The 27,806-nt window shown below is 37.6% G+C and overlaps 1 protein-coding gene and 1 pseudogene across 3 annotated transcripts in view; both read left to right on the top strand.

Moving 5' to 3' along the window:
* Nucleotides 1-27,806, top strand: part of TAF4B (TATA-box binding protein associated factor 4b) — a 173,604-nt gene that overhangs the window by 67,073 nt on the left and 78,725 nt on the right. For 2 of the 3 annotated variants that reach the window (XM_004465145.4, XM_004465146.4), the window contains 3 exons: nucleotides 11,623-11,792; nucleotides 16,917-17,047; nucleotides 26,417-26,542. In XM_004465145.4, the coding sequence (XP_004465202.1) occupies nucleotides 11,623-11,792; nucleotides 16,917-17,047; nucleotides 26,417-26,542 (427 nt within the window). Of the gene's footprint in view, nucleotides 1-11,622; nucleotides 11,793-16,916; nucleotides 17,048-23,748; nucleotides 26,543-27,806 lie in introns of all 3 variants that reach the window. The other variant, XR_011645958.1, reaches the window with a different exon arrangement.
* LOC111765734 (autophagy-related protein 101 pseudogene) lies at nucleotides 8,211-9,766 on the top strand (annotated as a pseudogene).

Below are 27,806 nucleotides of genomic sequence, written 5' to 3' on the forward strand. Positions count from 1 at the left end.
TTATTCATTTATATTTTGAGTTCTTGTTGTTCCTTCTTAGATTTATGTATATACTAGTAGGAGAGTAATTCTTTTTTGTATATGTTGTAAATACTTCTCTCTTAATCTTTTATTTAACTTGTAACTGCTTTTAGTTTTTAGTGTCTTGTTCCAGCAAGCTTTTTTTTTTTCCCTAAGTTAGGACAGTAAAAAGAATTTATTGAGAAATGGGGGAAAAGAACAGAGCTTGCTGAGAAATGGGAGAGAAGGACAGAAATACACACTGAGATTTGGTCAGGCTCCTCTAGGCAAAGAACAAGCTTTGGCTAGTGTAGTCACCTTTTAAGGTATTATTATTCCTCCCCTTGTTAATGCCAAGAGGAGGGGCCCCAGCTGTTATTGGATACCACACCAATGGTGGGGGCCAATAGCGAGACCTTTTTGGAATATCTGGGGCCTCCCCTAAGCCCAAGAAAGAGTTCCAATTGGAATCTCAAGGTCTTGGCAGGGTCTTCCAGCCATTTCTTTTGGCCATGCTGTCTGGCGAGCCAGCTGCCTTCACCCTTTCATGATACTAACCTGCCTTAGCTCTCCCTCAGAGAATTCAAGCCCTTATTCTTAAGAGGGTGCTGAAGGGTGGTGGTCATTCTTCTGTAGTACCTTCCTGCTGATTAGGGCAGTAGTTCCTGCCTGACAGGGCCTAAACCTCTCTGGCTATTCTTTTGTGGTTGAGGAAGACAGGTCCAGCACCCTGGTTGAAATCTCTGCATAACTAATAAGGCACTGATTCTGTAAGAAATAAACTTAATTAGAATTTTGAAGGTACGTGGTCCTATTAAAAGGCTAAAGAAGGTGGTGGTAGGTGGGCCCAAAACAGGTCCAACCATAACATACTAGACTATGAGAGTGAGAAAGGCCATGTGCCTTCAGAGGCTGCATCCTCCCAAAGTTGATGGAAAACAGCACTCTTCCTTGAGTTCTTTTATGCTGATTAACTATAGGGAGAGATTGTGGTAGACGTGCTGGGTTTGAATATAAACTGCCAACCCTACTTCCCACAGCAGTGGTTATGCTTAGGATAGCTAGGAGAGATATGAAGAGAGGCACTGCCCTAGAAATATATTTACAATAGCCAACAATAAGACAAGCATATGGCAAACAAAGACAGTGCTAAAAAGAGCCATTCCTGGGGAGCAGATGTGGCTCAAAAGGTTGAGCATCTGCTTTCCACATGGGAGGTCCTGGGTTTGGTTCCTGGTATCTCCTAAAAATAAAAAAAAATAACTACAAGCAAACAAATAAAAATACCAACTCAGTTGAGCCTGTGTGGCTTAGTGGTTGAGCGCTGGCTTCTCACCTATGGAGTCACGGGTTCAATCCCTGGCCCCAGAACTTAAAAAAAAAAAAAAGAGAGCCATTCCTTTATCTTATAGTCACGTTCATTAACTACTTAGAAAATGAATTAAGTTTACCAGTACTTAACATGTTCATTATCTCTCTGCATATGATCTAGAAGAGACGTCATCATAATCAGCAGGCATATAGGTATAGAACTTAATGCTAGTTAATTCCCAAGTTCCTCTTTAAGCTGTAGTTAATAGATATAAGCTCCAGGATTGCAGTACCATCTGTATTATCTCTCAATGGGAGTTGGACATAATGCCAGTTGTGTTTTAAGTTCTGCTCCCAGTACTCTGGTCATTGTTGCTCCACTTGGTATGTCCTTCGCCCAGCCAGCGAAGTTAGATTCCTAATCTCTCTATAGAGAGATTAGGAAGCTAAGGCTGCAGTGTTTCACTGGCCTGGTGCATAGCACCCTTTGGCACTATGAAATACAACCATGTCTGGAGACAACTTATCCATTGTACATTGGGCCATATTGAGCTGTTGCTGGCTGCTGCAGGAGTCTGAAACTGCAGTGTAATCTCCATCCACTTCAAGAACATGTTCAGAGATGTAGTAGATACTTTCATTATTTTAGGGGTCAGTGACCAACCTAGCCAATAACTCAAATGGAGATAGCATGCAGTGTACTGAAGGCCTGGTATGAATGTTTAAGAGAGTTTGACAATACCGAAAGTTATCTCTTGATTTTTATACACTTTCTAAACACTTCCAGTGCAGTTTATAACATATCAAATGAACTTAACTTTTTACTGCTTTGCTTTTTACTTCAGCACCTTTACTGTGATGATGTTAAATAATAGGTATTTTACTTTAGCAGCACAGGAAAAACTACTTTCTTAATTATTTTATGAAAAACTAAGATTCCCAATGAAATCAAGGTTACCTTTCCTTACCACCTCTTTAATATACAGACTGAGGTGGCCTCTGACATGTTTCCCTGTTAACAAAGTTACTTTTTGTTAGTGATTATCAGTTTAGTTTTCTAATTAATAATGGCTTCTTGGAGTTAGACATTCAAATACTTCAGTTTAGAAGATGCTTTTACAACCTTGTTATAATTAACTATAACCACATAGACTGGTTACTTTACCTTAAAATAAATTTATTAAATGACAATTCGTAACCAATGAAATTTAATTTATCCATTTAAGAGAGGGCAAATTTACATTTCCCTCTTTAACTTAATTTCATTAAACAGGAACTTACAACTTTCATCATCTTAACTATTTAATACATCTAATGTTTATTTAATTGGTATCTTATAAACTTAGGGAGATTACACCCAAGTTAAATAAAATTGAAACCATTATAGTTTATGTGAGGAATGTTCTTTTTCCTTCTTTTATAGGAGGCTAGAAGCTCTTTTCTTTAATAAAATTCTAAAACTGTGAATCATCTTAAAAGCATACTGATTATTAGGTTCTGAAATATATTATAATTGTTTAATTTGTTTTAATCATAATTCAGAAAAGATCTTTCCATAGCTTTCAAGGACTTTATCTTTACTTACTGAAATTTGACAATTGGATTATTATCCCCCCTTATTTTAAGGCTGATAAAAGGTTTAAAATGGGGAATTACAAGTAAACCGATTTTTTTTTAAAGATTTAACTGCATATTTAATTTTTAACAATTTGAATAGAGCTCTACTAAGAATTTTGAGATTTCTCTGTCTTCCCCTCTCTTACACAGGTTTACCTCAAATTCAGGGTGCCACACAGAGCCCACTCTCGGCCATACTGTGGCCATGTGGTGTGGCAGGAAAAGATTAGCCTTTTCTTTTTAGACCATCAGTAGACAGCTCATCCCAATTTCTGAGTAAGCACCCCACTGAGAGTCTGCTGGAATGTTGGAAGAGCTACCCCATTATCCTAGGGTAGGATAAATCACATTTGTCAGTCTGGATGACGTCCCACTGCAAAACCTGACTGAACGGATTGCTCACTGAACCAGTGTCCTGGAAATCAGGGCGCCCTACTTGCTGTCCCCACGTTCCAGGGATAGCGGGCCTTATGTCTCTGGGCATCCCCAGAGCCTTAGAGGTCTTGGAGGCATCTGGGTCCAACTCCCAGATGGAACACCCAAGCCCAGCTGACGCTAGGTAAGGGACCTTTCTTTTGCCTACTTTGCAGATAGCTATGAGAGAGCTCACCTCATGATGACTCCCAAGGTCTGAGTTCCGCAGTTAAACTGGACGTTAAAAGCCCAATAGGGCAAGTGGCTACGGCTCAAGCAAATAAGCTCCTGTTTATCATATGGAGGACTTGGGTTTGATCCCTGGGACCTCCTGGTAAAAAAAGAAAAAAGGTGTCCAAAACCTCTGCAGTGAGGCACAGGGGCCGTGTGGAGAAGGCACACACCAAAACGGCCGATCACACCATCAGTAAGAAAAAAAAAAGCCTATTAGAAGAATTAGGGACTAATTGTCCTATGACTTGTCAGCAAACAGCTTCAGGGACCACCTGAGAAAGTCTCAGGGCCTTCCCAGGGCTGAGAAGGAGCAAAGCCTCAGGGCACTACCCAGGGTGCGACTTGTGCCTCACTAACGAAAGCATTTTCAGGTTCTAAGGCATAAAGCATCTCACGGAGGCAAAATGAGGATAGCAGTAGTTGGAACATCAAAGGCAATTCTGGTTAAAAGGAGTTAACTAGTGGTGTAAGGAAATCATACAATTGATGATAACCATTCTGAACTCACAGAGAGGGCCTCGTTAAACTCCCGGCAGACTCTTGCTCGTCTTAGGCCACATGCCCAGTCAGGTCTCAAGGACGGTTTCACCTCCCACCCAGAATGTCTTTGAACCTTCACGGTGTGGGGGCTTGCCCCTACCACCTCTGAGAGGAAGCCGAAAGTCTGGGCAGACTGAATTTATGTCCTGTGGGAACCTATCTAGGAACACCCTTTAAATGGCAGAATGAAAAGAGGACACAGACAGGCCTTAACTAAAACTCACCAGCCTCCAGCAGGGATTGGGGAGCACCACTCACTTATCTGTTTCCTGGCAATGGCTAGCCAAATGAAGCTAGGGAAATGTTTGATTCCTTTAGGTTCTTGGCTGTGTTGCATAAAAGAATTTAAGAACATTCCACTTTAGGTAGGCCAGTAAAAATAATTTATTGGGAAATGGAGGAAAAGAACAGAGCTTGCTGAGAAATTGGCGAGGACGACAGAATTGGGGAGCAGTACAAAGATTTGGTTCAGGCTCCTCTGGGTAGAGAGAGCCCTGCAAACTTTTAAAACACAATATTAGATTTCTCAGCCTCTTCCTTTACGGCTTTGTGGCTTTATGGATTTTGAATTTTGCCTGATTTTAAGAAAATTTTCCCTATCCTGAGTTCATGATGATGTGCTTCTTTATTTTCTTCTGAGATATCTACACAAACACACACACGCCTCACATATGCACATTTACCTTAGGTAATTCTTTTTTTTAAAAAAAGATGTATTTATTTATTTATTTATTCCCTCCTCCCCATTGTTTTTGCACTTGTTGTCTGCTTTCTGTGTCCCTTTGCTATGTGTTCTTCTGTGTCTGCTTGTTTTCTCTTTAGGCAGCACCAGGAACTGATCCTGGGACCTTCCAGTGTGGGAGAGAGGTGCTCAGTCTCTTGTGCCATCTCAGCTCCCTGGTCTGCTGTGTCTCTTATGGTCTCTCCTCTGTGCCTCTTTTTCTTGTGTCGTCTAGCTGGGCCAGCTCTCCGTGTGGGCCTGCACTTCTGAGGGGACCAGCTTGCCTTCACCAGGAAGCTCTGGGAGCCCAATTGCTTGAGCCACATCTGCTTCCCTAGAATTCTTAATTTGAAAATTTCTGCAGTAAGGATGAATTTTTCGCAAATGGTTTGCTTATGCCAACAATATTTACTGAAGAATTCATCATCCTTACCTCTCTGATTTGAAATGCCACCTTTATCTTACAGCAAATTTCTGTTTTTATAAGGGTGCATTTCTGGAACTTCGTTTTGGTATGTTTTTGCTTTAGTTCTATGTTAATATTTTTATGTTTTCAGTTATTATAACTGCATTATTTCTCTATCAGATAGGGTAAATCCTCTCTCTTTCTTTTTATTGAAGGTGCCTTGTCTTTTCGTGTTGTCTTTCTTTTACACGTTAATTTTATAATCAGTATGGCAGCTCCATGAAAATTTTTTGTTGAAATTGTGTAAGTTAGTTAGTTTGGGGAGAAATAACCTTTTGATTATGTGGAAGATTCCTAACTGGCAGGGAAACAATGGTTATATTTGTTAGAATTCAGTAAGGTTTTAGGTAACAGAAAAATTCAAAACACAGTTGGAGGGAAGCGGACTTGGCCCAATGGATAGGGCGTCTGCCTACCACATGGGAGGTCCACGGTTCAAACCCCAGGCCTCCTTGACCTGTGTGGAGCTGGCCCATGCGCAGTGCTGATGTGCTCAAGGAGTGCCATGCCACATAGGGGTGTCCCCCTCAAAGGGGAGCCCCACGCGCAAGGAGTGTGCCCTGTAAGGAGAGCCGCCCAGCACGAAAGAAAGTGCAGTCTGCCCAAGAATGGCACTGCAACACAGAGGGCTGACCCAACAAGGTGATGCAACAAAAAGAAACAGATTCCCAGTGCCGCTGATAAAGATAGAAGCGGTCGCAGAAGAACACACAGCGAATGGACACAGAGAGCAGACAATGGGGGGTGGGGGCGGGGAGAGAAATAAATAAAAAATCTAAAACAAATCTGTCTTGGATAAACAAGATAGAAGATTATGATGAGGGAAACTGGAAGTTGTCAGAGTATTGCAGATATTGTGTTCCATGGTGATAGTAACTCGGGCTCCTTGTTTGCTTTCTTTTTTTCAGTCACGCTAGTTATGTTCCTACTGAAGAATTTTCAGATGTGCTATTCATTGAACCCTCTGTTCCCCAGTCTTTATATAGGTCCTTCATATTTCATTTCAAGAATTATTTCCTTGGAGAGGTTTTCCTTGGTCAACCAATGTAAATTAGCCTCCTCAGTCACATCAACTGTTTTGACTCACTATTAATTATCTTTTTAATTTTTTGTTTACTCTTCTGTGCATTCCCTGTCTCCTTTTAATTCTGTGAGTGTTTACAATAGCTGTTGTTTACTATTGTATACCTAGTGTTTACACAGTTACCTTCTTCATAATAGGCATTCAAATATTTGTTAAAATAATGAACTTCAAGAAAGATAACAAGAACACCCAATAATATTAAACAAATATTTTTAGACTAGATTTATTTTTTTGCATTAACATTTTCATTTGTTTCCTTTCCTGCATACTTAATACCACTTCAGTTGTTAAAATGAAACTTAAAATAAACCCTTGACACTGACATTTTTGTTAAATGAGAGGAAGTAATATGTGGCATTAGATTTTATCATGACTAAACTGGGTGAGGTTTAATAATATAGATTGATATCTGCCTACTTTTTCAAAACCACCTAATTAACTTAAAATTTGTTTTCATTCATTTGTGACTTTTTCCACTAGGATCTTCATATTTTCTACTCTGCGGGCCAATACACCTGAGGTGAATAAAGCTGTATAGTGCTTAAACACCAGAGGGTGCCAGAGTTTCATGTTTCATCCTTTGAATGTCAGAATCAGAAGTGACAAATATAGTACTGCTACACTTTTGTTAACCCTACTTAAATCTGACTTGGCTATTCGATGATAAGGGATTATTGTCAAATTTTTAAAGATGTAACAATGCTTTATGGTTGTTTCTTTTTACAAAAGTCCTTATATTTTAGAGTTTTAGAGATCCATAATAAAATGCTTATGAATAAATATGTGTGTGTGTATTTTTTTTTTCCTGGTAGTGAAGGTTTGCTTTTTTTTTTAAAGGAGGTACCTGGGATTGAACCCAGGACCTTGTACGTGAGAGACAACCACTCATCCACTGAGTTATGTCTACTCCCCAGTGACGGTATTTTAACAGCTGAGGGTTTAGTGTGATTTTATCATTTGCTTTAAAAGATACTTTTAGAAAATAATATAGGATAAGGATACATGCTATTGGATTAGATAGTATTACTCCATCAACTTTAATGCCCATTTTTTCATGTTGTGGAACCAGATTCTCTAGTGTTAAATAGACTAAAGATGCATTTTACTTTCCATATTAGTTAGGGTTCTCTAGAGAAGGAGAACTGACAGTATATAAATAAATAAATATTAAGACATTTGTTGCAGAAATTGGCTCTTATGACTGTAGAGTCCAAATTTTATAGTGCAGACCACAGGTTGGGAACGCTAATGATGGTTTTGATGAATTCCCCAGGAGAAGATGGCTGGCTGAAGTAGAAATAGAAATTCTTTTTGACTGCTAAAATCATCAGTTTTCCCTTTAAGGCCTTCAACTGATTGGATGCTGAAGACAAGATTATCTTCTTCCTTGTTGATTGTAGATGTAGTCCAGTCATAGATGCAGTCAATTGACTTTGATTTAAATCCACAAAATAGTCTCACAGTAACAGTCAGAGCAATGCTTAATTAACCAAATAGCTGGATATAACCTAGCTAAATTGACACATATTAACTAACACTGTCCACCTCTTGTCAATTTAACATTGATACACATCTCTAAATAAATTCAGTCACAATCAAACTTTCATCTAACCTAATTCAACTATCCTATATACAACCTTAAACGCACTGGGCCTTTCCCCAGAAGCGGCTGTAAGTCCTTGAGTGATATTCACTTAAAAAAAAAATTTTTTTTTCTTTTTTTTTTTTTGAAGATAAATAAGATCACACAAAATATACTCACTTTTAAACTTGATATCCTGAGGTGGTTTGGATCGCATATCCTTCTCTTGCAGCTTATCGCCCACATGGAGGTTGGGGCATACCTGCACATGAAGGAGGAAAAGGGGGCATGATCTGAGCCTGAGTGGCCTGCGCTGCAGTCTGTGTACACGATGGCCCTGAGTGGGGCAAAACTCCTCCATCTTTGTCCTCATCTCCCATCCTGGTGTTGGTCATTGGTGCAGGATGAACTGCCACTCAGAGGTGCTGGAGGTGTCGGTGGAGGAGGCCATGTTGGCTGTGCTGCACACAGTGCTCCTGCACTGCAGCACAGGCAAGTTCCAGTACAAGAAGGAGGGCATCTACTCCATCGGCACTGTGGGCCCCCAGAATGTGGACCATGACTTCGTTGACTTCACCTATGTGAATGTCTCCACTGAGGAGCTTGACCGTGCCCTGTGCAAAGTTGTCAGGGAATTCAACCATGCCCTGTGCAACTCTGATGGCAATGGGCTGGGGCAATTCTTTTAGAAGAGTTCTATCAGAAGAACTCTCTGGCCTTTCTCAGATGAGTGCATCCTGTGGGAACTGTGCACGGTCAGGGTGCCCAGGCCATGGAGCAGGAGCAGCAGATCTGCCAGGAGAAGGTGGATGAGAAGCTCTGCGTGAAGATCATCAACATCGTGGAGGTGATGCACTGACATGAGTACTGCTCAAGATGGCCACATAGTTGGAGGTAGACCACGTGTTTGACATAGGCTTGTGGAACGTGCAGCCCTACCTCTACAAGATCTTCCAAATCACTAATGCCCTGGGCATCTTGATCACCACCACCATGCACAGGCTCTTCAAAGACATGCTTGCCCTCTAGGCCTTGCTGGGGCCTGGGAGCCCCTGGATGGCACCCAGACCTCGGTTTCTGGAGATTGTACTTTTGAGGCCCTTTGGGCCTTGAAAACTTGTTGTGTGTCCTTGGGTGAGATTTGGAAGGAGCAGCTTCTGCTTCCTTTTCTGGTGGTTGCCAGCCTATGGTCTTCCTCTTAACCTTTGCTCATGGTCAAGTCTGGCCTTACACTGTCTCTCCACACCCCTGCTGGGGATCCTCCTTCCCTCTCCACTGTGCAGAAGAATCGCCATTAAGGTTGGTGAATAAAGTTAAGAATGTGGGGGAAAAAAGGCCATTCCACTGTTCTATCAATTCTGTTGCTTCAGGGTGATGGGGAACATGGTAAGACCAGTGAATTCTATGAGCAGGTACCTATTTCATGGGAACAGCTGTCCCCATGCTATTTACTGTGGCACATTTTTCTATTTCCTCAGTAGGATCCTATTCTGCCATCTGTAACCATGGCACCTGGCAGCTGTATTAGAGGGGGCTGTGTTTCACTTGGGACCAGATAGTAGGAGGAAAGACAGGCAAGAACAAGTCTTATTGGATAGTTCCCTGCTTATCTGCAGTGAAGGGCTACAAGAAGATTCTAAAAACATGGGACTGTCTCCTCTTTGACTGAATTCTATTCAATTCTAATACTGTGCTAGGTACTGGTAGCAAGTAGGCCTGGCACTGTTTTTTCTAGACGGTGTATTTCTCAGCAGGAGTTTGTAGGAACACTCCTATATCAAGACGCAGCTTACAAAAGCCTGTGTACCTGACATACATCTGAGAGTACATAGTGTCACATGTGTATATGTAAAGATCGTGTGTTGTGTACCTTGAATCTCATTTTGTTTTTAAGGGAATATGGTTTTGGGTTTTTAAATTTGAATATCATGAATCATGTTGATCTGGTGTTCAGTATTCAAAAGGAGGAAAGGGGTATAATATGGCTTAAAGTGTGTCTTTTTCTTATCCCTTCTTCTCTATTTCCTTCTCCAGAGGGGAATTTCTCATGTATCTTTCCAGAGATAAGTTATACCTACATAGGCATTCATATATTCAAGGTACAGTCTATTATGCAGATTTTCCCCCCCACTTTACCGTATACTTTGTTCTATATCAGTCCAAAGAGCATTGCCTCATTCTTTTAAGTGACTGGGAGGGACCTTAGAAAGAAGCTAGTCTTACTCATTTTTCAGAGGAGGCTTCTAAGTCCCAAATATATTCAGGAACCAGTAGGGTTCTGTTTTGGAGTGAACTGACTTTTCATTGATATGTTCTCAACCTTTTAAAAATGTTTTTTACTCAGGTTTTGATCTGTTTGTCGGTGTATGGTTTCCTGTGAATTGCATTTGGCCCATGCAATAAAGAGAAATAATCATGTTTGTGTAATTATGTTATGCATTGGAATGTGAGTTATTACCAATAATGTGTTATTGTGTATGGTGATAAGGATGATGAGAGGAAATTTCAGTACTTCTTTCCTCTTTATTCTATAGCCCCAAACATATATACTACTCTAGTACTGTAGTCATCTAGCAGTTCTGTTAGGTCAGGGGTTCTTAACCTTTTTTGTTCTACAGACCCTTTTGCCAGTCAGATGAAAACCATGGACCCCCTTCTCAGAATGTAACAGCGGATAGTTTTAGGACACTCAACTAGCACTGGGTCTAACAACTATCATAATTTCAAAGTGTAGATATGTGTAAGCCATTTTTTGAGATATGCAACAACTGTAATGTGATATGAAATGAATACTACTGTAATTTATTGTGTACATTATAAGTGAAGGAAATGCTAGATTTCAGTTAGAGGTCAGAAAATAAAGATAGTAAGTTGATTTTGTGAGATAAAAACAATTTTAATGTTGTTGATGCAAAGCAAGGAGCCCAAACATATTTTATATGTGTCTATACATGTATATTTTATGTATAGATCCTTTAAAGCCATTTACAGGAAAATGTGGTCTAATGAATTCCATTGGTATAGATGGAGCATACCAGGAGTCTGAAGCAGAAAAACAAAATGTGTTTTAACCATTTGATTTCAGAATAACTAGTCCATAAAGCTTCTTCTCAAGGACTTTTATATAGGTGTGGATCTTTCAGAACCTGGGAATTTCTGCTGTCCATTAGTGGAACAATTGAGTGTGCTGGGGAATTCTGAGGGATTGTGTGTGTGTGTGTGTGTGTGTGTGTTTTGAAGGACTTGTAACTTTTTTTTTGGATAAAAAAATGTCTTTTTACTGCAGGGGATTTGTGGATGAGCCTGTGTAACTTGTAAATCCCTCTTGGTAGATCTCATTCACTTAACAGAGAGGGATGGACAGGCACTAGAAGACAAAGCTGCTTCTGAATCATCCTTCCAATATTAAGTGTGCACTAGTGATTGGAGACACCAATTATATTTAAAAGCTTATGAGGAGAAAGATAGTCATTCTTCAATTCTCCGTGTTTAGATGACTGAGTAAAACAATGTCCTGTCGTTATAAGGAGAGTTTCTGTGACACTTATGCTGTCTTAAATCACTCATTCTCTTTCTTCCTCTCTTCCTCCACTCACCGCACATACACGCACACACACATGCACAAAAACCTATAACTTTTTTTTTTCTATTAGAGATGAAGATGACATCAATGATGTGACTTCCATGGCAGGGGTCAATCTTCATGAAGAAAATGCCCACATCTTAGCAACAAACTCTGAATTGGTTGGCACGCTCGTTCGCTCATGTAGAGATGAACCATTTCTTTTCATTGGAGCTCTACAAAAGAGAATTTTAGACATTGGTAAGTGCACAGTTATGATGACTGATATGATAAGAGTATTTGCTCTAGGGAATATGTTATCAAAAGAGACTGCCTAGACTGGTTATTCTCTTAATTTAAGGCTTAAATAAGGCTATGGGGATAATCAGGATTTCATGGCTATTATTCAAAGAAATATTTTATTTTTTTAAAAATTTAACGTAAGTTGTATAATACATGGTTTCTGGTTTAGAAAGTTAATAAAAGTTGATTATTTGTATTTCTTAATAGCAGATTAGATGTTTTTATGTGGATACCTTTGGCACATTATGGTTTTTTTCTGTCCCATTCCTCCCTTGTTTGGCTTTTACACATGTTAATATACATAAATGGATATTTATTGCTACATGTGTGAGTTTATGAAATATAGAAACTACCCCTGAGACTAAGGTCCTTTTTTATTTTTTCTAATAAAGCATACATTTCATCCAAATTGTACAATCAATAATATTTGGTATTCTTTATCCTATCCCTGAAATTTAAAGCATCCTTGCCTTAAAAAAACCAAGTTAGGGAAACGGACTTTGGCCCAGTGGTTAGGGCGTCTGTCTACCATATGGGAGGTCCGCGGTTCAAACCCCGGGCCTCCTTGATCCGTGTGGAGCTGGCCATGCGCAGCGCTGATGCGCGCAAGGAGTGCCGTGCCACGCAAGGGTGTCCCCCGCGTGGGGGAGCCCCACGCACAAGGAGTGCGCCCGTGAGGAAAGCCGCCCAGCGTGAAAAGAAAGAGCAGCCTGCCCAGGAATGGCGCCGCCCACACTTCCAGTGACGCTGACGACAACAGAAGCGGACAAAGAAGCAAGACGCAGCAAATAGACACCAAGAACAGACAACCAGGGGAGGGGCGGAAATTAAATAAATAAATAAATCTTTAAAAAAAAAAAACCAAGTTAGAATATTAGGGTATTCTCTCGGTCCGGGAATAGATGTTGGTTTTTTGCAGAGTATGGAAGAAAATGGAAGAGCGCATACCAATATTATTCTGGAGCTAAACAGCTTTTTTGTAGTTGTTGCTCAATACAAAATTTCCAGTAAGGTGAAAGACTGCAATCTCCACAGATTAACTGAAAGAAGAGATATACTGGACAGATATTTTGGTCGTGCATTATCCCTTTTTTGTGTGTCTTGACCCTGGTACTTACTGAGGCCAGCTTTTCTTTTTCACCCGTGTCACATTTTAGGGGGGCAGTACCCCTTAGTGAGTTTTAGTACACTTGAGTAAGAACCTTTAACTTTTATTTTGAATGCCAAATTTTCTGAGTTTTGATGTATTCATTGTGTATTTAAGGACTGCGAAGTTTATTACTGTTGGATATTTCCAGTCTACTTCAAAATGAGTCTGTAAGCATGTGAAGACCTATTATATGCTATGCAAATTGCAACTTTTTTATAAAAGCAGTTTTATTGAGATATATGCACATATGATACAATCCATCCAAAGCGTGCAGTCAGTGGCTTTTAATATAATCACTGTGTTGTGCATTCACCATGACAAAAAATTTTGCAATAATTTCATTACTCCAAAAAGAAAAACTCCACACCTCTTAGCAGTTACTTCTCAATCTCTGTATCCTTTCTCTGACCTACATAACCACTAATCTAATTCCATCTTTGTAAATTGATTTATGTTTACATTTTATATAAATGGAATCCTATAATTTGTGGTACTTGTGTTTGGTCTCCTTTACTTAGCATAATGGTGTGTTTTTTTTTAACCACTTTTTTCATCTTTAAATAGAGGTCTATTAAATCTGATGTTGGTACATATTATTTTTCATTATGAAATAACTAGCATTTATAAGTAGTCCAAAAGGATAGTAATTCAGGAAAGCTGATTGTAAAATACTTATTTTTCATTCGTTTATGTTTTGTTCAGCCTTCTTCCCTCCCTTTAGCCTTGCTTCCTCACTTCTTCCTTTGGATATGTATTTTATACAGTACAGGAGTCAGTTCCTTAATTTTGGAGCAAGCCTAAGTATTATTCCTTCCTACCATGGCTTGGGAAATTTACTGGTATTTAAACTTCTTATATACGTATAATTATCTGGAGCTTTGGTAGAGTAGAAGTAGATACTTATTTTATAAAGTCTTGCCCCCTACCACTTCCAAATTTTATTTCTAGCTTGATTTAAATCTTGCTTATATGATAGGAAAGCATTAAAAGAGCATTTTTGATCATTAGACAGGGATCAACCAACTTTTTCTGCAAAGGGTCAGGTAATTTTTGCCACTTTGCAAGCTATGTATCTGTCCCAACTATTCAACTCTGTTGTTAGAGTGCAAATGCAGCCATAGCCAGTATGTAAACAAATGAATGAGACTGTTGGCCATAGGTTGCTGACCTTTAATCTTGGAGAATTCTGAGGGCAACTACATATATTTTTATTTCTTAATGATGAAGCACAAACTTGTTATTTAATGTTATGGAAAGCTGTAACAATTGTTACTTCTGAATCGCTAAGGTTTTTTTTTGAAACCACAGAATGAAAGTAGTGAATGGAGTTATGTATTTGTAGGAATGTTTTCAATTTATAGTAAAATCCCATTTTTATAGAATAGATCAGGACTAAGGCCATTCCTTAGTCATTTACTGAAAGAATTTTTTTGGGAAAAATATTTTCTTCTTGAATAATGTTAGGAGTTTAAACATGCCAGTGTTCTTGCTTTTTTTCCCTTTCTTTTTCCTAATTACCTAAGTTAAATTGTACATGCATTCAGTAAAATCACGTAAGCCGACAAACACCAACTAGATTGCCTTAATCAGTTATGTTGACTTCGTTAAAGAATATTTTATTTAAAAATGGATTTATTTTTTTTTACAGTATTTAACTTTGTAACTTTAAATGTGTTTTATTACCCATTTAGTGGAGAAATTAGACCATTTGGTTATTCACTAAGCCCTGAAGTATTTGTGGATCCCAGCACTTATTTCTAATATTTTAGAAATACGGATTTTTTCCATAGCATGAATAACCTATTTAATAAACACATATATTATTTTCAAAGTTTTACTCCCCCCAAACTTAATATTTTTAAATGCCTATGTTCTTTCACTTAAGCTTAAAATAGTTGGGAATCGGATTTTGGCCCAGTGGTTAGGGCATCCGTCTACCACATGGGAGGTCCGTGGTTCAAGCCCTGGGCCTCCTTGACCCGTGTGGTGCTGGCCCATGCGCAGTGCTGATGCGCGCAAGGAGTGCCGTGCTACACAGGGGTGTCCCCCGCGTAGGGGAGCCCCACGCGCAAGGAGTGCACCCATAAGGAGAGCCGCCCAGCATGAAGGAGGGAGCAGCCTGCCGAGGAATGGCGCCACCCACACTTCCCGTGCCGCTGACGACACAGAAGCGGACAAAGAAACAAGGCGCAGCAAAAAAACACAGAAAACAGACAACCGGGGGGAGGGGAGGGGAATTAAATAAATAAAAATAAATCTTAAAAAAAAAAAATGAAAAAAAAAAAAAAAATAAGATAGTTTAGCATCCCCTACTTTCCCTGTGTTAAATTTTAATTTTAGTCATTGGATTGTTTTGAAATTTTCCTGGTGCTTCTTCAGAAGGCCCTCACTAATTTGTTTATTTTCAGTGTTTAGTAAAGTAGATTTGATTTTGTGATGCTTTTTCCCATGTAAATCTGAAATTGGAAATGAATTCAGTATTGCTCCAAAGTAATGAACTATATTTTGAAGACTTGATTTAGGAGAAGGGGGATAATTTTACATCATTTTTTCCCTATATGGTTTACTACAGACTGCATTTTGATATAAGTTTAAAATTTGTTTTATAATAATGTCATATCAGGCAATTAAGAATCGTTGACTTTTAATTATAATGTTTTATAAGAATACAAAAATATGTTTCTGATTAATCAGATTGGAAAATCAAGCAATAAATTTTTAAAACTTCTGTGTGTGTGCATATAGTAAAAGCATATTGACTACCTAATTACCTATATCTTTTTTTTTTTTTTTAAAGATTTATTTATTTATTTAATGTCCCCCCCCTCCCCTGGTTGTCTGTTCTTGGTGTCTATTTGTTGCGTCTTGTTTCTTTGTCTGCTTTTGTTTCTTTGTCCGCTTCTGTTGTCGTCAGCGGCACAGGAAGTGTGGGCGGCGCCATTCCTGGGCAGGCTGCACTTTCTTTTCACGCTGGGCGGCTTTCCTCACGGGCGCACTCCTTGTGCGTGGGGCTCCCCCACGCGGGGGACACCCTTGCGTGGCACAGCACTCCTTGCGCGCATCAGCACTGCGCATGGCCAGCTCCACACGGGTCGAGGAGGCCCGGGGTTTGAACCGCGGACCTCCCATATTAATTACCTATATCTTTAGATTTAAGTCTCTTGCTACAAGTAGTTTTGTTCTGCCCCAGAAATACTATTTTAATACTGGTAGGACTGATTTATAAGTGAGCTTCTGCCTTTGGGTATGTGCTTCAAATTGTTTTCCTGAAACTTTCTTCCTGGTTAGCATTAGGAAGGAAAGAAGTTTGGTTTACTTATGGAGAGGAGATGCAATGAAAGAGAAAATGCTCAGATGGGTAGATGAAATGGTGAGGTTTTGAACCCATTTCAATTTTTTTGATTCCCAGTCATTTTATCAGAATATGAAATGGTGTAAAATAAACATGACTGAAAATGGAATATAGGAATATCTTAGAAAACACAGCATTAACAGAGACTCACAATCTGAATTCATTGAAATAAATGTCATAAATTGTTAACAGTGTCCAACACAGTGAAATATAATTTTCTGTTTTTTAATTACTAAAATTAACAGAATACAGGCACTAATTTCTGCAGTTACCGTTTTCCTCCCTGAACACTAGACTTGATTTGTGTTCTTATTAACTTTGTCCTATAAATGACCTTGCAAGGAGAATGATTCTAGAGGCTAAGTGAAACAATGTCTATATTTTCTGAGGCTTCAGGCTAGGTTTTATTAATTCAGTGTCTAAGATCTTTGAAGTTTTGACTTTACCAGGAAAATCATAATCTCCAAACCCTTATTCATAATGGGTATGACTTCCAGGGGGAACAGAATACCTGCTGTGCTAATTATTTCAATTATCAGCCACTACTAAAACATGTAATGGATTTTCTCTGCTTCCACAGGTAAAAAGCATGACATTACGGAACTTAACTCTGATGCTGTGAACTTGATCTCCCATGCAACACAGGAGCGATTACGAGGCCTTCTCGAAAAGCTGACTACAATTGCTCAACATCGAATGACAACTTACAAGGTAAAGGAAATCATTAAAAAGTGCAAATTCCTGTCTCTCTTCTTTGTGGTGTTAAAGGTAGTTTTTTGGCATGGATTTACCTTCTAAATATATCTTTTAAAGGAAATGATTAAGACTTATATTTCTGTAGAAAATCAGAGTCTTGTCCCCAATTTCCCATAATTAGATTTGCTCACCTGACAAAATAACATTTTAATATGGTATCCAAATCTTCATTGTCAGTATAAAGTGAAATATGCATTTGTTCCAGCTCAAGATTCTCCTCCTTAAGCTTTTGATTGGGAAAGAGGATGTGTGAGAATGGAATGTTGGTTACTTATATTACTTCAGCATTCCTGTTCCTATTAATAAATTAAATTCTTGCATTGAGTGTTAATACTAATGCCATTCATTATTGTAATTGGATGCTTTTATGAAAAACAAAGTGCAGGAATAGCCTGTTTTGCCCCTAGTGATGTGAACCAAATGACTTACCATTATCAAGATGAAGGCACTTAATGTATTTGAATTTTAGTTTTGGAGGAAGGCAAATTGATTGGGTGATGAGAGACAAAAGATGATAACCTTTTTCTCCTATTTTAAGAAATGTTGGCAGCTAAATGTTGAGTTAGATGGTGTATGGGTAAACTTACTAGGTTTTGAGTGTGTACAAATGGCTCTTTTCATAGTGTCCGAGTTAAAGGTTAAAAGGAATCCAGGTTAATATTAGTTCCCACACCATTGGTAAGTTCCCTGGAGGAATTGTTCTTTTTTCTCTCCTTTCTGCTTCATTTAGAATGTTAGAAGAACAATATTTAATTGCTAAGGTCCTCATTTGTATAACTCTCTCTGGAATTTGCTGAACTGAACTAAAAATATTCAATCAACAGAAGAACTATGGGGGAAAATCAGTGTTTCTTTTTGTTTGTTTTTCTGAGTTTTTCCATTTCACTTAGATAATTTTTTAACCTATAATTGTTCATATTTTGCTCTTATAATTCTTTTTATTTCTGTAAGGTTGGTAGTAATGTCCCTTCTTTCATTTCAGAATTTACTATTTTGAGTCTTTTCTCTTTTTTTCTTTGTCAGCCTAGCTAAAAGTTTGGCAATTTTGTTCACCTTTTCATAGAACAACTTTTGCTGCTTCTGATTTTCTCTTGTTTTTCTATTCTCTATTTTGTTTATCTCTGCTCAAATCTTTATTATTTCCTTCTTTCCCCTGGATTTGTTTTTTATTAGCTCTTCTTTTTCTAGTTCCTTAATGTATAAAGTTATGTTATTGACTTAAGATCATTCCTCTTTTTTAATGTAGGTATTTACAGCTATTAATTTCCTTCTGAGCACTGTGTTCACTGCATCTCTAAGTATTTTCTAATTTCCCTTGATCCATTGGTTGCTTAAGAGTATATTATTTAATTTCCACAAATTTGTGAGTTTTCCAGTTTTCCTTTCCTTGTTGGCTTGTACATTTATTGCACTGTGGCCTGAGAAGATACTCTGAATGATTTTAGTCTTTTAAAATCTATTGTGAACTTGTTCTGTAGCTTCACATATGGTCTATTCTGGAGAATATTTCATGTACATTTGGTAAAAATGTGTATTCTGCTATTTTTTGAGTGGAACATTCATGTATGTCTATTAGGTCTACTTGGTTTATATTGTTGTTCAGCTCCTCTATTTCCTTATTGATATTTTGTCTAGATGTTGTATTATTGAACATGGGGCGTCTTCTCCAGCTACTATTGAAGAGCTGTTTATTTCCCCTATCAATTCTGTCAATGTTTGCTTTATGTATTGTGGGACTCCTTTTTTAGTGCATATATGTTTATAATTGTTATGTTGCCTTGGTGAATTGACCCCTTTATCAATATGTTATGTCCTTGTTTGTCTCTTTTTGACTTAAAGTTTATCTTGTCTGATATTAATTAGCCACTCCAGCTTTCTTTTGTTTACAATTTTCATGGAATATCTTTTTCCATCCTTTCACTTTCAATTTATTTGTGTCTTTGGATCTAAAGTTTGTATCTTTCTGATCATATACAGTTGTACCACTTATACATTTGTTATTGTACACGATGAGTCCACTTCTTTCTTCTTTCAAGATTCTCTCTATCTTTGACTTTCAGCAGTTTGGTTTGCGTCAGTCTGGATCTCTTTGCTTATATCCTACTTGGGGTTTGTGGAGCTTCTTGAGTGTTAGAGTTACATCTTTCACCAAATTTGGGACCTTTTGGTATGTTGATGTGTTAGGTGGTGTACCACAGATCTCTTAGGCTCTATTTATTTCTTTTTTTTTAAAGACTTATTTATTTCTTCCCTCCCCTCCCCCCATTGTTTGCACTTGCTATCTGTTCTTATTTATAGGAGGCACTGGAAACCGAAAACTCAGGATCTTCTGTGTGTGAGGGAGGCACCCACTCATTTGGGCCACCTCTGTTCCCTGCTTGTTATGTCTCTAATTGTGTTTCCTTGCTGTCTCTACATTGTGTCATCTTGTTGCATCAGCTCATTGCATCAGATTGGTGTCTTGCTCATCTTCTTTAGGAGGCACCAGGAACTGAACCCATGATCTCTCCTGTGGTAGGTGGGTGCCCAGCTTCTTGAGCCATATCTGCTTCCCTGTTCACTTCATTCTTTTTTCTTTCTGTTCCTCAGACTGGATAATTTCAGTTGATTCTTTCTTCCGTCTGCTCAAATCTGTTTTTGAATACCTCTAGTGAATTTTTCCTTTCAGTTTTTCTAATTTTCCACCCTGGGGTTTCTATTTGGTTCCTTTTTATGATTTCTATCACTTTATTGATATTCTTGTTTGTTCCTACATCATTTTCCTGGTTTACTTTAGTTCTTTGTCCGTGGTTACCTTTAGCTCTTGGCCCATATGTGATTTAAAGTCTTGTCTAATAAGTCCATGTCTGGGCTTCCTCAGGGATGGCTTCTATCAATTAATTTTTTTCCTGTGAATGGGCCATCCATTCCTGTTTCTTTGTATGCCTTGTAATTTTGTAGTTGTTGTTGGAAATTGGGCATTTGGAATATTATAATTTGCTAACTCTGGAAATCAGAATCCCTCATTTCTCCAGTTTGCTGTTGCTGATTGTTGAGGGCTGTGTTTGTCTATTTAGTTTTCCAAACTATTTTTACCCCCAAGACTGTATTCCTTGCAGTGTGTCGCTATTGAAGTCTCTGTTCTATTTCTTAGGAGTCAGTCTGTGTGTGATCTGGCAGAGATTTCTTTTTCCTTTTTTTCTTTCATTTGGCAGAGATTTCTTTAGCGTTTCCACGTTTAGGTTGTCTTTTCCTTGACAAAATGACTTGGTTGCCGCAAACCTTTGGCTGTTTGTGGAGCCAACCTTGATTCTGACAGTTTCTGCTTAATGTTTTTTCTTTTGTTTGTTTGTTTTTTACTTTATTTTTAAATAAGTTTTAGATTACAAAAAAGTTACATTGAAACTACAGGAGAATTCCCATGTGCCTCACCATCTGCCCCTCTCACATTTTCCACTATTAATATATTCATCTTCATGAGTGTGGTACATTTGTTACATTCGATAAACAAATATTGAAGCATTGCAATTAACCATGGTCAGTAGTTTATGTTATGGTTTATACTTTGTACTGTACAATTTTATAGGTTTTGAGAAAATGTATAATGTTCTGTATCTGTCATTACAAAATCATGCAGAATAATTCCAATGCCTTTAAAATGCCCTGTGTTCCACCTCTTCTTCCCTCCCCCTCTCCTCAGAACCACTGGTAACCATTATGTTTATATCAATGTTACAAGTTCTTCTGTTGCTACAAAAATAAGTCTACTTTGGTCCATGGTTGCATTCTCTTATGTTTTTTCATTCCGCAGTCTTGAGGATTTTGGGATGGTGATGCCTGTCTGCTTCAGAGGAGAGGAGGTTTAGATCTTATGGGACAGATGGAAGGAATTGTTTTGCTCACAGTTGTCGATTCGGGGAGGGGGTTGTCCATCATCAGTTAGTTGTCCTGGGCAAGTCCAGTGAACTGGAGAGTAGGTGTTGTCTGCAACTCTGCTGAGATTCAAGGCTCAACTGGCATGTGAACAGACTGAAGATTTAAGTCTTTGGAACATATATTTAACGGGTATAGTCCTGATTATAGGTTCAAATAAAAGGGGTAGAATCATGTATAGGGAAACTATAAATGAGCCCAACTCTATTACATTGGGGATATAGGTTATCATGTATTCCAAGGTAAGGCCCACCAATGGTGTGCTGATTTTATGGGGTTGTGTGCCTTGCCTGTAGTATTCAGAAGTCTCTAGAGTCCTTAGGAGCACCCCTGTTTGAGGCTTTGTTTTCTGTGGCAGTTAGTGAGAGCCACCTGAGACGTGTATAAGCATAACCTCTGGAATGACCCCCTGACTCACTTTGAAATCTCTAAGCCATAAAAGTTCTTATGTGTTTAATTTTTCTCCCTTTTGGTCAAGTTCTGTTTCCAAATACATTGCTGGTTGGTGCTTGGGAATAATCCCTCAGTGCCAAGGAGACTTATCCTGTGAATCATGTCTTACACTGGGGGGAAGTTAGTGAGTTTATTTGCTGAATTTGGCTTAAAAAGAGAGGCTACATTTGAGTAACAAGGAGGTTTTTAGGAGGTAACTCTTAAGCAATAGGTATTATTAGGTAAGTTTCAAAATTTTCAAGAATAAGGTTCAAAAGAACAAGCATTAATATCAGGGGTTTGGCTCTGCTTAAATTTTAGTTTCTGTGGAGTCATAGTCCTCCACGATTTTTGCTGACATGCAATATCAGTATTTCTTCAGTCATAGAGGACTATTTTCCCATCATATACTTTCATTCTTATTAGTTTTAGATTGAGTACTAGCAGAAGCTAACTGAAATTCTTGCTTACAAAAATTCATTAATGTTGAACTTTCTTCCCCTGTGTTACTGTTTTTTTGGGGGAGGGAGGGATTAAAGTCATCTTTTTGGCTTTTTATTGTACCTTTTCAAAGAATCTTATAATTTTTCAAAGCTGGAAACCCCCTGCCTTAATTCCATTATTGTTTCAGAGAGATATTAGTACATCTTTATTGATTGTAGGAGTTTTTCTTCAAATATCCCATATACAATTTAATATGGAAAAGAATTTTCCAGGTAATATTTAATATTTTGAGGGCCATTAAAAGTTCTGTTGTGTCCAGCCTTCAGGTGGCTTTCTTTTATTATTTATCAATAGCATATGTTCCAAAGATTTAGTTGCCTTAGGAAAAATGCATATCTAACCCACCTGGTGGAAGATCTAAGTAACTTAGCTTAAGGCAAGCTCCTTCTTTACCTTCTGCCTTGCTCACTGCCTATCCTGTTTGATTTTACCGTTTCCAACATTTCCCACAGTCATTCCATAATAAGTGCCACTATATGAATTTACACACATAAAAAGGCAGTTATGTTGTCCTATATTTCATTTCATCCCGGATTGGATTTCTTTTTATCTGTGCAGTGAGGGAAATTCTCCATAAATTTCGTAAAAGTGAGCTACTATTGTTAAGAGCAAAATCCCTCCATCTCATTCCACTCTTGACATCCATCTATTTTTCTTTCTTTTTTTTTTTAATGGGAATTGAACCTGGGACCTCATATGTTGAGCCGGCGCTCAACCCCGGAGCCATATCACCTTCCCTGAGTTGGTTTTTTCATTTGTTTTGCTGCTTGTGCATTTTAATTTTTTTAGGAAGCACTGGGGCCCAAACCTGGGACCTCCTATGTGGGAGGTGGGAGTGTAACTGCTTGAGTCACATCCATTCCCCTATTTTTGATAATCTTTCCCCTGGTCAGTATAATTCTTTAATTCTTTAATCACAGCTCCTAAAGTGAAATTTAAGTAGAAAAGCAGCAACTGACATTGATCCAGAGCTTTTGATATTATTGCTTCCTGTTTTGCAATGGAAGATATATTATAGTCCTCTGCATGCCAGTGCCCATGAATAAGTTTCATTTTTCCAGTTCACTGGTGCTGTCATGCTTTCTTTAGATGGGATTCATTCTATGAGTGCTGATACCATTTGTTCTGGGTTTTTATAGTTTTAGTGCTAGAACATGTTATATATAGTAGCCCTAACATTCCAAAACTTTACTCTGTTGGTGCATGTAGGCTTCAGTTAGTTAGGCCAGCTGGTTGATAGGAAGGAAGGTGATACTGGTTGGGGTTACTGTTTTTTTTTTTTGTTTTTTTCTGGGTTTTAAAATTTTTTATTGTGATATCATATGTGCAACATAATAGTATCCATATTAAATGCTTTCAAGTATGAATACTTTCAAGTATTCATTTACAGAATCTATCTCCCTCTGAAGTTATTTCCTGAAATCTTTTTTTTTTAAACAAATCTATTTCATCAATGCCTATTAGTAAAGCATACAATTCATCCAAAGTGTGCAGTCAGTGGTATTTGGTATAATCACGTTGTCATTCATCAGTTCAATCATTATTAGAGAATTTTCATTATTTCAACAATAACAATTTTTAAAAAACAGACAAAATTCTTCACCTCAATCTCTGTGCTTCCTCTGTTATACTTATTAGGTTGGTGCAAAAGTAATTGCGGTTTTGCATTTTTGAAAGTTGCTGTTTGATACTGTAATATATACTTAAATAAATGCGATTATGTTATACATCATTTTAATGTGCATTTCTCGCTTTATATTTTTTTGCTAATGACTTATTACTTGCTATTTATTCTATATTTATTTTAGACTGTGGAATTCATGTTAGACAAAAAGCATATTCGAGCGATTTTTTGAGTTCAAAACGGGTTACAAAGCAGCAGAGACAACTCAGAACATCAAGAACACATTTGGCCCAGGAACTGCTAACAAACCTACAATGCAGTGGTGGTTCAAGAAGTTTTGCAAAGGAGAAGAGAGCCTTGGAGATGAGGAGCATAGTGGCTGGCCATCAGCAATTGACAACAACCAACTGAACAATCATCAAAGCGGATCCTCTTAAACTACAGGAGAAGTTGCCGAAGAACTCAACGTTGACCATTCTGTGGTTGTTCAGCATTTGAAGCAAGTTGGAAAGATGAAAAAGCTTGATAAGTGGGTGCCTTGTGAGTGGACCAAAAAGGAAAAAAATTGTCGTTGTGAAGTGTCATTTTCTCTTATTCTATGCAACAAAAACGAAAAACGAACCATTTCTCGACTGGATTGTGACATGTGGTGAAAAGTGGATTTTATAAAACAACTGATGACGACAAGCTCAGTGGTTGGACTGAGAAGAAGCTCCAAAGCACTTCCCAAAGCCAAAGTTGCACCAAAATAAGATCATGGTCACTGTTTGGTGGTCTGCTGCCGCTACAGCTTTCTGAATCCCAGCGAAACTATTACATCTGAAAATTATGCTCAGCAAGTCAATGAGAGACACCAAGAACTACAATGCCTGCAGCCGGCACTGGTCAACAGAAGGGGCCCAATTCTTCTCTATGACAATGCCCGATCACATGCTGTACAGCCAGCGCTTCAAAAGTTGAATGAATTGGGCTACAAAATTTTGCCACATCTGACATATTCACCTGACCTCTCACCAACCGACTCCCACCTCTTCAAGCATCTTGACAACTTTTTTGCAGGAAAAACGCCTCTACAACCAGCAGCATGCAGAAAATGCTTTCCAAGAGTTTGTTGAATCCCAAAGCATGGATTTTTACTCTGCAGGAATAAGCAAACTTATTTCTCATTGGAAACAATGTGTTGATTGTAATGGTTCCTATTTTGATTAATAAAGATGTGTTTGAGCCTAGTTATAATGATTTAAAATTCACAGTCTGAAACCTCAATTCCTTTTGCACCAACCTAATAGCTGCTATTTCTGGCAGTTCTTGCACAATTATTTATTTATTAAGCAGTTTTATTGAAGTATACCTATACAAAGTGTATAATCAATGGCTGTTAGTATAATCACAATGCTTTTCAGATAACATATAGAGACTTAGTAGGAATAGCATAGGCACTCATTTGTTTAATGCTCTCTGGAAGAATAAAGAATACATTGTCAGAGACAGTTGTTTCTGAAAGAGAAGTAATGTCAGTATGAAATGAGATTGAGTTAAAATTTGGTAATGCTGTGCCCCCTTTAAATTTAGTCTTTTAAAAATTAAATCCTGTTAGTAAATTATCTCCAGTGTCTGAACACAAAAATGGTAAAGATGTAGTATTTAAGGAACCACTGGTTATTATGTTTATACCTTTGGGTGGCCTGTAATTTATTCTATAGTCTATCTTATAATGTTTAACTTTAAAAAGCATTTGGGAATTCTTCTTTGTATTTATTAAACATGTACTAAAATAGGTAGCACTAATAAGTCCTTGTCCATTAAACTACATAATGCTCTTTTGATCTAGTTAAATACCAACAATAAAAATTTAATTTAAAAAGAATTTTGGGCATATAAAATCTCTCTGTCCCAGTTAATTGAATTAGCTGTAAGTAGGGGATAAAACAAAGATGGAAGTGGTATTTTACCCAGGATATCTGAACCGGGCACTGACTGGTGTGCTATATGTTTAAAAATGTTCAATTTCTTTACTATAAAGTCTCTCTCCTATACCTCTGATGTCTGAATTAAGATGGCAGGAAGCCTTAAATATTGATCACTCTTCCATTTCCCCCAAACATACATACATAGAGAGGAAAGAGAGGTGATACAACAGATGAAGAGAATTAGAAAATATTTGGATTGGAAAAATGTTTTTATATTCTAAAATATTGGAATAAATGGAACAATTTGAATTTTATCATCTAATAGTATAATTAAGACAAATAATTATACCTCTCTGTTATGGCTTTTATATATAAATAAATTATATGCTTAATTTTTTGGAAAACATTTCTACCAAAATTCACAGCGTAAGGAAATTATCAAAATAGGGTCTCAGGATTTTAACATTTGGCACATTATTTTGCATTTTTATTTTGATAGTTGTTTACTTTTTAGGGTTAGACCAATCCACTAATGGAAACCAGTCTGATAATTTCCATCCTTGGTATTAATATATTTTTCAGTGAGGTAATTGTTTCTTGCTTTTTGTCTTTCAGAGGCCTAAGATTTAATTATTCATATTTAAAGCCTGTTGAGATGGAAAATAACTTAACTAAAAAGATTTAGATTATAGGTAGATGGTACATTCTTGCTTTCTCTTCTATTGTTAAGATCTGTTTGCCTTAATTTCTTACTGCCAACGCACCCCGTACCCGCCCCCCCCAATCTTACTGGGAAGGCGCTTTAAAAGCACACCTCCCAAATTTTAGTGATGATTACAGTTCCATTTTTTTGGGTCAAGCTTATTTAACCAAAACAAAAATATTATCTCAAGACCTATTGTGTTAATCAGGATCATCATAAGACTTTCTCTTTTTTTCTAGGCAAGTGAAAATTACATCCCATCTAGTGATGCCAGGTCACAGCTGAAATTTCTTGAAAAGCTGGATCAATTGGAGAAGCAGAGAAAGGATTTAGAAGAAAGAGAAATGTTACTTAAAGCAGCTAAGGTAAGGACCTTTGTGACTTATGAATGAACATGGCCTGGCAAATAAGGTCAGAATTGACTTTATTGTCAGTTGCCTTCTTGGTTTTATTAGGAATTCAGTTTTCTCTGGAGGATTTCTTAAAATGAAATTACTGTATCCAGGATGGTGTGGTTCAGTGGCATTCAGTTTAGTTAATTTAGTTTAATGAGCCATGTCTTTTGTCTCCTCAATCAGTTTCCTCTGTGTCTGACATTGTACCTACCACCAGGTAAAAATGTTTTCTGAAATTTTAGACTCTTTTTAGGGATATAATTTGATATGTGCCAAATTGAAGTTGAGAGAGGAAAATTTGAAAAATGGACAAAGTTATGGGTAAAATTAGGAGTAATTCAGATTTTATGGAACAAAATATAGGATGGACAAGGTTAGAGATAGAGAGTAAAACAGAATAAATGAGGGTTTTTTTTGTTTATTTCCCTTTACCCTTTAAACATTTTTCTGGATTGTTAGTGATAGGGTGAAAGTTAATTCCAGTAGTTTGTGTTTTGTAGCTCCACAGTTCTTCTCAGACCTGGGGTTGTTGCTATAAATCTTTTTAAACTCTTGGGCATTAGAGTCTTACTTTTTGTTTTAAACACCTATAGTTTTAATTTCTATTGTTCATGGTAACCTCTACTTTTAGAGAATTTATTCCTAGTCATGTCCCAACTGTTTTACTTTTTAATTAAATTTGTTTTGAAATGATTTCAGACTTGCAGAAAAGTTGTCAGAACTGTACCAAGAATGCTAATCCTGTTTTCCCAGATTCCCCATTTTTAACATTTTGCTGCATTTACTCAATCACCACCCTTTCCCTCACTCTCTCTGTACATGCTAATACATATACATGCACCCATTATCATTAATCTTCTTTTCTTTTTTTCAATTCAGAGGTTTTTAATATATTCGTATCCTCTACCACTACCTCTACCACTAAATAGTATTTTTTTGAACCTTTTGAAAATAAGCTTCAGACATGATATCCCATCACTCCTAAACATTCTAGTATATATTTTCAAAAACAAAGATAGTTTTTGCCAGTTGTCTCAACTATGGCTCTTTTTCCTTTTTGGTCCATTTTCCCATTCAGAAATATGTGTTTCATTTAGTTGTCATCTCTTTACAGAATCTTTCATTCACAGTTTCTCATTCTTTCTCTGTATTTCATGTTCTTGATATTTCCGAGAGTGTAGGCTCAGTAGGTGACCCTCAGTCTGGGTTCATCTGATATCATCTGATATTTCTC

The sequence above is a fragment of the Dasypus novemcinctus genome, chromosome 16, assembly GCF_030445035.2.
Source record: "Dasypus novemcinctus isolate mDasNov1 chromosome 16, mDasNov1.1.hap2, whole genome shotgun sequence".
NCBI lineage: Eukaryota > Metazoa > Chordata > Mammalia > Cingulata > Dasypodidae > Dasypus > Dasypus novemcinctus.